The sequence below is a fragment of the Psammomys obesus genome, unplaced genomic scaffold (genome assembly GCF_907164565.1).
Source record: "Psammomys obesus unplaced genomic scaffold, mPsaObe1.curated_primary_1811, whole genome shotgun sequence".
In the NCBI taxonomy this organism is placed as follows: Eukaryota; Metazoa; Chordata; class Mammalia; order Rodentia; family Muridae; genus Psammomys; species Psammomys obesus.
Genome location: NW_026585895.1, coordinates 55,035,166 through 55,045,881, shown reverse-complemented (window position 1 = coordinate 55,045,881; position 10,716 = coordinate 55,035,166). Strand labels below are relative to the sequence as shown.

At 49.0% G+C, this 10,716-nt stretch overlaps 1 protein-coding gene across 1 annotated transcript; it reads left to right on the top strand.

Annotated features, from left to right (window-relative positions):
• The first annotated feature begins 7,648 nt into the window (after positions 1-7,648).
• On the top strand, positions 7,649-10,354 carry LOC129671132 (odorant-binding protein 2a-like). Its single transcript, XM_055599752.1, has 6 exons — positions 7,649-7,735; positions 8,282-8,415; positions 8,630-8,700; positions 9,117-9,227; positions 9,770-9,871; positions 10,329-10,354. The coding sequence occupies exons 1-6, from the start codon at positions 7,649-7,651 to the stop codon at positions 10,352-10,354; spliced, it is 531 nt and encodes a 176-aa protein (XP_055455727.1).
• The last annotated feature ends 362 nt before the right edge of the window (positions 10,355-10,716 follow it).

Here is a 10,716-nt window from a genome sequence, read left to right as displayed (position 1 = left end):
GCTCTCAGCTTTCCCTGGGGACTCGGTCGCTGACGGGCGGACACTCTTGGACAGCCTCTTCCCACTTGGCCATTCTGAGTGTGAGTGGGATGATGAAAGCCCTTCCTGTTGGAAAGTGGAGGAACTTGGGACGACAGATGGAGCCTCACTCACAGGACTGGGCACTGTGTTCTCATTGAGGAGGCACTAATGACCCTGTTCTGTAAGAGACAGGCTGTATTCTGAGCTCAGCCCACAGGTCCAGAGCCCCCGGAATCTCTTTCCGTCTCCGAGATCAATGTGTCCCCTGACTCCTACCCCTACCATCTGGCATGTCTGCATTTCTGGGTGAGAAGTGAGGCAGGCTAGTCTCAGTTTCCTGAAAGCCCTGGCTGCTTTTCTCAGGCTGGGTTTACTGCATGTCCTCTCAAAGTTAAGCTCACAGGGCGGGAGCAGGTCTCAAGGATTTCATCCTGCAGAGGCAGTTATAAAAGTGAGCGGCCACAGACAGCCACTAACACACACACGCACAGCAGCGCACACCCATGTTCATGTGTGCATTGCACCCTGACAAACAGCTCTATTAGCACATATGATGTGTAGGTATAGAATGTAAAGCCTCATGCCAACACATGGTCTAACATACAGAATGCGCACACCCCATCTTGTGCACAGGGCATACTCACAATGGAGCACATACCTGCATACACACTCCAGCCATATGCATATGTGCAGATCGTACATATATGCTATTGGACACCTACACAGGCAAGTGAATGTACACAACGACCACACATGTCTAATAGATGCATATGTAGATAATACACGCATTCATTCATAATTACCATACACATATATGTACGCTTGCAGATGCACACGCATGTGAGCATGTGTAGCCCCATCTCTAGCTCAGAGCAGAGCCAGCCGTGCTAGCTCGCAATGGAGGAGAGGAGGTCTGGAAGGTTCTGGTTTTCAACTGTAATCAGCACTCTGTTGGGCTGGAGGTCTAGGTTGGGTTATTGGATAACAGAGCATCTTGGTGTCTAGTGTAAAGAAAGACCCAAAACCACAGTGTCAGAGCAGCAAGTTGTGTCAGTCTTCCTCTAGGTCTCAGAAGGCCCTTATATGGACCCAGACACCAAAGAGGCCCAAGTCTCTGATAGTCCAGTTACTTTGACGCCATGTGTCTGAAAATATACCTCATCTTTGCTAAGGGGGAAGCCTGACCGTTCCAGAGAGCCTTTCAGGAGATGAACTATAGCAGGAAATTTGATGGTGCCACAGATCTGGGGATGAGGTGCTGTCAGGAGCATGAATCAGAGTGACTGTCCAGCCTGCTGAAAGTGAGCAACCTGCCTGGTGAACAGCTTTATCACCTGGGCAGTTCAAAACAAAAGAAATCCAGTCTCCAACCTGAAGTACAAATGCTGAGGCAGAGTCTGAGGTACCAGGACTGTGCTCCCTTGAAGAGTTCTAGAGAAGCTCCTTTGGGCTTCTCCTAACTCTTAGTGATGCCAACAGGGTCCTCATGCCAGGGTCATGTGAAGAGGACTCCTAGATGAGGACTCCATGGATGACCTGGGGCCAGCAGAGCTGACAAGGAAGTCTTTGATAGTCCTTCTGCACTTCTGGAACTTGCAGGGCTGGTTCATTTGCTACCAGGGAATCCACTCCCTGGAAGGCAATCACAACCAGCTGAAGGTTTTGATACTTGGTGTAGAAGTAGGAGCAATGCAGTTTTGGAAATGTCCACTGGAGGCATTCCTGACTACAGTGCTCAGTGGAACAAGAGGAATCAGGGAAGAGTCCTTAAGGATATTCTGTGTGCCTGCCTCACCCAAAGGAACCTTTATCTCTAGCATTCCAGAGCAGGGTGGACCTCTCAGAGGTGGGGAGTGACTCCTGGCTTGTAAACACAGGCTGTGACCCCCTCCTCAACAAAAAAAAAAAAAAAAAAAAAAAATAAAAAAAAAAAAAGTCCTGTTGTTTAGACTTCTGTTTCTGGGTTTCGTTCCTTCCCTCATTTCTGGATGCATACATGCATTCGCCATCTTTTCAGCTGCCTATCCATCCACCTATTCAACAAATGCCCACCGCTTTCTGTCCTCTGCCCAACACTGTAGCTTGCTCTGCAGTCCTGTACTTCCTTGGAGCACCTGAGTACATGGAGGGGTGTGGTCCTGGGGTTATCAGGAGCAATTGTTACTTGCAATCGCTCATACTTAAATGTCAAAGATTGAATTGATTTATAAATCCACCGAGTCACTACCATGAAATTAATTTTGGTTTGGTTTTGTAAGCATTTACAGGTGGATCTTCAAGTTCATATCCACCAACACAGTGAGCAACCACACGTGCCACCAAGACCCTGGAGAAATGAGGACCCTCAGACTTTCCACATGTGACTGTGAGATGCTGCAACCACTGTACCAAGCAACCTTCCAGCTCTCCAAATGTCAGGGTGGAGAGGAGTCCTGTAACTGGACAGCTCTGCACCTAGGAGCATGGGTACCGAGAATGTAAGTCCAAGTGAGAGTCCACAATAGCATGGTGGGCTCCATGCAGATGTCTGTCAACTGAAGAGCAGGTGAACACACGAAACCTGTATGTGAAGGTCCACAGTAGCACATTTCCTAATGGTCCCATGGTGGAATCCATGCTTGCAACTGAAGAGTATCTGAACACACATTGTCTGGGTTTTTGTTTGTTTTTTTGCAGTGGTGAGGAGGGGCTCAATGAACCACAGAAAGGAATGGAGTTCTGACACACACTAAACATTTGTAGGTCTGGAAAATGCTCAGGCAGGAAACCAGTCCCAGGAGCCATTGTCTCTGGCTTCCACCTCTATGGAATATACCACAGAGCAACCTCAGGGGTCTCCTAGCAACCAGAGCTGGAGGCTGTAAACCAGTTCCGGGTTTCTTTTCCTCACAAGAAGGCTAACGCAGCCCAAGACAGAATGAATGGCTTTCAAGTGATGTGGACAATGAATTGGCTGATCCCACTTCCCCATTTAGGAGCCAAGTGATCTGAAGCCAGCATGGCACAGAAATGAGGTTGGCTCTGCACAGGAACAGATAACTGAGTAATGGAGACTCACTTCCCTGTAGAAGGGACAAGTCAGCTGAAGCCAGCATGTCACAGATCTGAGTCTGGCTCTCAGGGAAAACACCACACAGTTGTTTGGGGCAAGAACTTCCACAGTGTAAAGAGCATGTCTTTTGGTAATGGTTGAAAGGTCAGTTGCTACAGCTTTAAAGACACACCCTGTTGCCTGTCATGGCTCCTTCTTCCTCGGGCCTGGAGTGAACAGTGGTCCTGCCCATGATGGCCATTCTGAGCTCTCCATCTCCTGACTCCTCACTATCCTGCACCTCCCTCTCCCTGACGTCCACATTACCCTAATTGTTCTGCGGTCTGAGTTCATTCTTTTGTGGGTAGATTTCAGTTCTCCCAGTGACAGACTGACGTCTGTCCTCTCCCCCTTGAGTTGTCTTGACCCCTTCAGGACCTTGTTGCCCTGTTGCTAGGTGTTCTCCTTATAGTTCTTAGGGTCATTTCTTCCTTGGGGTTGTCCTCCCTGATGAGAGGATCTGTTCCCTCTCCCCTGTGGGCTGGCATTTCCCCAGCTGCTCATGGAACCCCCAACATATTTCTGAGGTTATTCCTTCACGTGGGGATTTTCTGCTTGAGTTTCACACATTGCGATCATTGCTCCTGTCCCCAAGTCCCACTATCATCTCCTGCACTAAGCCAGACACTTGACCCTGTTGGGTACTCTCTCTTTGGGGTCCAGACTTCCTGCAGGGCTGGAGATGCTGTAACAAGAACTGACCTCTCATTGTAAGTCGCGCTGGGGACTCAAAGCCTTCATTGTTTATGGTCCAAAGTATAAAAAAATGGTTTTGCAGATTCTTTCCCATTTTCTTTCTTTGTGGTGGGTAAATAAGTCTGTTCTTTGTTCTCCCCTTCTGTCCAGGTAGGCGACATTACACCATCATTCTGGCCTAGATTATTGCAGTCTTTCCAGCTGTTTCCCCTGCTGTTGCGCTTGCTGCCTTCAATCCATTCTTAATATAACACCTGGAAGGACTCTAAAAATGTGTCACATATTACTTGTGTCAAAGCCTTCCAGATCTGCCCGTTTCTCAGAGAAAAAGCTACTGTCCCCACAGTGGCCCATAGCTACCCTCACTGGTCCTGCTCTCTCTGTGACCTGATCTTTGCCCAGGCTTCTCAGGTAGCAACTGCTGTAGAAACCCTGCCCCACAGCCTGTTTCTGGAACAAGCCCAGCTCTCCCGCACAGCTCTGTACCCTTTCTTCCTCCCACAGTGAATGTTCTTACTTCTTGTTCCTGAACCATTTACTCCACTGTAGTTAATTTTGTGTTCAAATGTCACCTTGGTGAAGTTGGCACAGACAATTCAATTTAGCCTGTCAACACTGTCTGTACAACTTGTTCCATTTGATTTTTCCCATAACATTTATGACCTTTTAAATAATTTATAATTACACGAATCAGTGTTCAATCAGGAGCCAGAACTGCACAATAGATAGACCAGAGATGGTTTATGTAATGGACAATTAACAATACAAATATCATACAAATATAAAGGCAACTCAACAATACAAATATAAAGACAATGCTAAAGAATAGATAAAGGTTGCAGGAGGTGGTTTGGGGGTGGGATCCCCTCCATAAGGCTTCATTCAGATGTTCTGGGAAATGCTGTGGCTAGAGCCAAGGGGAATTGCCTGAGTCAGGGCTGGAGATGGTCAGGGCAAGGGACAGCAAACAGAGAAAGGCACACTTGCTTCCCCGTGCAGAGGGCTAGCTGGGGAACCTCCAACATTCACTGGGAACCTCTAGTGGCCTGGGTCTTGATAGAAAGCTATTTTGCTCCACTGAGGCCAGTGTGATGGCTTTATATGTTTAGAGTTCAATGGGATAGACAAAAGACAGAGCTCTGAAGTAGATATGTACAAATATGCCCAATATTTGTAGATAGATAGATTCTTCATGAGAGAGAACTTGTGATATTTGTCTTTCTACTATTATCTTCACTTGTCCCTTTTTTCAGACTCTACCTTTGTGTACATGGTCACTTGTACTTTTATGTCACACATTCTGTGCATGAAGAAAACATGCAAAATTTGTCTTTCTCAGCCTGGTAAGAATATGCCAGCGTGAGATTTAGCTGAAGGATGTGTTCTCTGTGACTCATCTCTACCAGCATTATGCTTCAGTCTGCAGAACATGTCCAGTTGAGCCACTAGCGGTGAATAAGTCTTCAGCACAGGGACCTGTGGAGGATACTTCAGATCCAAACATGACAATATATTAATTATTTCACCTGTGCTCATCAAGGCTGTACATTAGGGAAAAGGGGAGAAGTAGGCACTAGCCTGGGAAGCTGTGAGGCCGTCGGTTTGTCAGGAAGTGTCTACCACAGCTTCAGGGGGCTGTGAGGTTTGGCCTTCAACTTTCAGTCACAGCGCAAATCAGCAGTGTGTGTCCCTGGCTCTGTTAATCATGAGTGCATATTGTTTTCCTGTTCAAAGATTGAGACGCATCCACCTATGGGGTGATGTGCTTAGAGATCAATAATGAAAGACAACCTGGCAGGTGCAGAGACCTTTCCAGTGATATAGAAATGCTACCCTGTTTCCAAACCTCTGATCCTAAAGAGCACTGGCCCCGCCCTCTCACACCCAGCCTGTCAGGCTTCCTGTTTAGCACCTTCTACAGTGAGGTGAAAACCTGGTCCATGCCAGCTCCTCAGCACAGCCCAGGGATTGTCAGAGAAAGCTCACTGTTGTTTATGGATACTTGATTCTGTCCACCTTAGGTTCAGAAAGGCACAAAGATGCCACTGTGGGACCCACACGTGTCTCCAGAGCCATGGAGTGTGGACAGCCCCTCAGGAACTGAAACCTGTCTCCAAAGATGACCTTTGGGGTCTCAGGGCAGGTGTCCAAGTCCAGGAACTACAGAGTGCAGAGTGGAAGGCTGTGTTCCTATTGGGAAGGAAATTGGGCTAAGGCCAGAAGAAGGGCAGCCAGGGCATCACTGAACTCAGAACCCAGACTGGCATGTGCATTCGTGGTACCTTGTGCATCCATTTATCCAGAGGGAATGAGCTCTGGCCATGTGAGAGCATGTGGGTGCTCAAAGCTCATGAGAAGGGAAGCTGTGGACTCCAGAGGAGAGGAGCACGGTAGGAGCACAGGGGTGGGTTCCGGACCAGATGGACCCTGATTCCTCATCCCACCTCAGGGCAAAAGATGGCAAAGAACAAACATACGTGGACCTAAGTTGTACCAGGGCAGTCCTGGCTCTGAAAATGTCCTCTCAGCCCTCAGATGACAAGAGCAGCAGAAGGTCAAGTCCCCTTGTTGGAAGTGGAGCCCCTGGAGCTCACAGAGGTGAACCCCCTTCACTGATTCCTTCAGGGACAAATACTCATGACCCCTAATGTGTGGCTGGAATGCTCACACAGACAACTTAATTATGGAAATTGAACCCTAACTGGTGGTTGAGTTATCACCATTGTCTGGTTAGTGAAAAAGGAGCAAGACATCTGAGAGTAAGAAGTGGTCTGCAAAGCTGGGTATGCTGGCACACGCCTGTAACCCCAGCACTTGGGGAGACAGAGGTAAGCAGATCTCTGTGAGTTCAAGGCCAGCCTGGTCTACAAAGCCAGTCCAGGACAGCCAGGCTACACAAAGAAACCCTGTCTCAAAAACCAAAACAAAACCAAACAAAAGGTGGTCTTCAGAGAGCACAGCTGGCCTCAGTGCAGAACCAAGTGGGTCAGGGGTCATGGTATTCCCTGGTACGGCATGGGGTCTACCCTGATGATGTTTAAATTTGTAATTCATTTATTTTACTTTATGTATGTGAATATTTTGCCTGAATTTATAGATGTGCACCAATGGTGTATCGAGTGCCCTCAAAGGTCAGGAAAGAACATCAAATACCCTGGACCTAAAGTAAGGGGTGGTTTTAAGCCATCATGTTGGTGTTGGGACTTCAGCCCAGCTTGTCTGCAAAAGTAATGAGTGCTCTTCATAGCTAAGCCTGTCTCAGGCCCCTTAAACTCACTAGAGTAACAAAGTTGTGTCCCCACTTGCTGGAAGGGCCAGGTGGAGTATCCATGCAGGATAGGACAATGAAGTGGGCTTCCTCCCCAGGCAAGGGTCATGCCATCTGGGAACCAGCAGGTGGTCTCTGGCTGTGAGGCTCAGCCCCTTTCAGGTCAGGAGCCAGGTATCAGGGAACACAGCTCAGGGCAGCCATGGGCAGATGGAGGGCAGGGGTGAGAAGGGAAGCCTGCCTCCTCCTGCACAAAGTACAACCTCCCTGCATGGAGTCACTCATCCCCCCAGGGCGTGTGTGAGCCCAGCACTTGGGTGGCACAGACTGTGTCTTTCTTCATCTGTAGGTGACACTCAGTTGATATTCATCAGATCCCAACAACAACAACCTTCCTCCTCCATGATGGATGTGGATTTGGCCATGATAGAAGGACAGGAGGGACACGGTTAGCGCCAAGTGGGCACACGTCCCTGTCCATGGGGGATTTAAAGGGCACCTGTGAGGAGCCAGAGCAGACTTGTCTGGACTCCCCAGGTGATCTGCCCTGTGTGAGAGCGCAGGGACTGGAGATGAAGAGCCTGCTCCTGACTGTCCTGCTTCTGGGGCTGGTGGCTGTCCTGAAGGCTCAGGAAGACCTGCTAGATGACAAGGAGGATGTGAGGAGGGGTCACTGGGTGGGAGTAGGATCAAGGCCTGGCCTTCCACTTAGTGCCATAGATTTGAGCTGAGGTGTAGGATGTGTCCTTGAAGGTAGAGTTTGACCCCATGCATCAGCTGAACAGTCAGATAAAGGATTCCACAGTTCAATCAGAAGACAAGACAGGGGTCATCCTGAAGACAGGGGTCCTTCTGAGACATGGGGTTAGAGTTGAAAATCAGATTCTGGTGAAATGTTCTTGTTCAAGTGACACCCAGAGCTAGAAGGTGTCTTAGAGCAGAACATTCAGGGCAGAGGATTTGTCCAGTGCTGAGGTATAGACCTCAAAGAGTTCATATACTGAGGTGGGGACAGACACTTTCTGGGTTACCAAAGCACTAGTATCTCTCTGTTGACCATAGGTCTTGGGACATTTAGGTTTAGCCCCACCTCAGTGGCTGCAGCCTGGGCTCTGGAGTGTCTATTCCGGTGCTAGCTCACATGCTGGAGCCTGGGGTAGGATCAGGGGCAGGCTTGGGTGTGCTCAAAGCTTTGTCTCCCGCAGTTCTCTGGGACCTGGTACATGAAGGGCATGGTACACAATGGGACCTTGCCAAAAAACAAGATACCTGAAAGGGTTTTCCCTGTGACCATAACAGCCCTGGAAGAAGGAAACTTGGAGGTCAAAATTATCATATGGTGAGTGTGTTTCCTACTGTGGGGTCTCTGTAGTTTTTCCCTCCCTTGCTATCTACAAAAAGATTCCCACCTTTGAGGGGGCATAGTCCCAGGCAGTACCTTAAAACTGGAACAGGAGTCATAGAATTTAGTTGATCACCTGATACACCGAAGGAGGTGAGCAAGCCTCAGTTACGTTGATGAGAGCGGCTTCCTGTGGCCTTGTGTTTTATAGGAAGAAGGGTCAGTGCCATGAGTTTAAATTCAAAATGGAGAAAACTGAGGAGCCTAACAAATATGTTACCTGTAAGTACTGCAGTGGCAAGCCCTTGGGTGGATAGGTCCCCGTCCAGTCCAGCTTCTAGGTCACTCACTTTCCATGTAGTAGAGGTCACTGGCTGCTCAGTCCTAGAAACTGACTGATTCTTGCTTGGCTACCCAGCTCAGCTTTTGACCCAAGAAGAACCAAAGACAGGAAAGCCAGACAGAGAGGTACTCAGGCCTGGGACCAACCTCAGCCCCCACCTTCTGTGAACTCCTCACCTGGGCCTGGCAGCTTCCTGGGAGATGGCTCCTGTCTAACTAAGGGGACCACAAAAAGGCAAGGATGAGACTAGCTAGGTCTTGTGGGTGACCTCCAAAGTGTTCCAAGGTGATCCTTCACATGGTCTTCAATGATGTCTCAAGGAACAAGACTAAGAGCTATTTCTGTTCACTTGCAGTCCATGGCAAGAGACATGTTTATATTGAAAAACTCAACACAAAGGACCACTACATCTTCTACTGTGAAGGCCACTTCAAGGGGAAGCACTTCGGCATGGGAAAGGTCATGGGTGAGGTGCCATAGAGGCCCCACGTCCTGTCCCTGGTCTCTAGCCGTGGGGACTGGGAAGCCTCTTGCTGGACCCAGGTTGCTTCCCAGGAAATGTGTGAGATCCAAAGTGGAAAGTAGATAAAACTGGGTAGGGATGGGGCTTGTGTGGCCTTTGGAGGCCTGAGAAGTCAGGATTGGTTCTCACCCCTGGGAGCCAGCAAATGCCACTTCCAGGGATCTCAGTCAAGTGTCAGGAGAACGTAAAAGGGATATCTTGGTAGGGACATTTTGTGGTAGGGAATCCTCCAGGGCCAGGGCACAGTCTCATGGCCCTGAAATTCAGAGCTCTTAGAGGCCTGTGTGGTGACACTGCAGGCCTGCTGGGATTGTTCCTTGGGCCTGAGTCTCACTCAGTGTCATGGTTGTCCAAATGCCGAAGTTCCCTCTCTACTGCCTGGGTCCTCTCTAACCTCTGTGCTAGTTAGTACTTCCATCCTTGTGTCACTGGCTCTCTGCAGAACTGAGCACCACCCCTCAAACCTGCCCCTCCCACCCCAACAGGAAGAAACTCTGAGGAAAGCCCAGAAGCCATGGAAGAATTTAAGGAATTTGTAAAGCGAAAAAAAATCCCACAGGAAAACATCTTTGTACCAGAGATGAGAGGTGAGAAGAGGAGTGCCCATGCCTCTCTCTCTGTCTCCCACTCACTCTTTACTGTCAACATCCCCAACCAATGTCTGTGTGTCCTCTGTGTCCTTTCTGTGCCTGGTCCTATTGTCCCTCATGTGTAGTTTCATATCTCTTCATGTCTCCTTTGTGCCTCGGTGGTATCCCCATTGTGTCCTCAGTGTCCCCATAACTCAATGTCACAAAGAGGACATTCGGTCCCTGTGTCCCTCTGTGCCTCCATGTACCTCAAAATCTCCTCTGCTTGTGCTTCAGTCTAGCCTGGTCTCTGCGTATCCCTGCTTCTGTACTGGTCCTTCAAGGTCCCTCCCCTCTCACAGGGTTGCCAGGGCTTCCGCTTCAGGCCTTGGCTGTGGGAGGGGCTGAGCTACAGGTGTAATGGGGTCCTCTTACAGGGCCCTTCTCACTCTTGTGTTTCTTTTGGTTCCTACAGAAGAGTGTGAGCCTGAAAGTGACTAGGGTAAGTCTCCTTCATACCTTCCCCAAGTCCCTCCTCCCCATTGGACTGTGGAAAAGTCTAAAATGGCAGACTCTAGAACTGGAGGGTCCTTGTCCCATACATATAGACAGGTGTGGTCACTCAGGAGGTGGCCCTAAGGGTACTTTCCAGGACATATAGGAAGTCCTTTCTTATTGTCACAATCTTTCCTAGTCGTTGGTCTCTGTCCTTTCTGTTCTCAGCTGGGCCTTCGCTAGCTCAGTTTGTAGAGCGGAGGATTGTAATTGGTCTCTGTCCTTTCCATTCTCTACAAGACTACTCTTGGGAGTAGTGCAAAGATCGCTTCAAAGCGATCCCTACTATGAGCTGGGACCCACAGAAA

Coding starts and splice junctions, on each gene's coding strand:
- LOC129671132 (XM_055599752.1), top strand. CDS start 7,649: ATGAAGAGCCTGCTCCTGACTGTCCTGCTTCTGGGGCTGGTGGCTGTC. Junction 7,736..8,281: donor TGCTAGATGACAAGGAGGAT/GTGAGGAGGGGT, acceptor TGTCTCCCGCAG/TTCTCTGGGACCTGGTACAT. Junction 9,228..9,769: donor CGGCATGGGAAAGGTCATGG/GTGAGGTGCCAT, acceptor CCACCCCAACAG/GAAGAAACTCTGAGGAAAGC.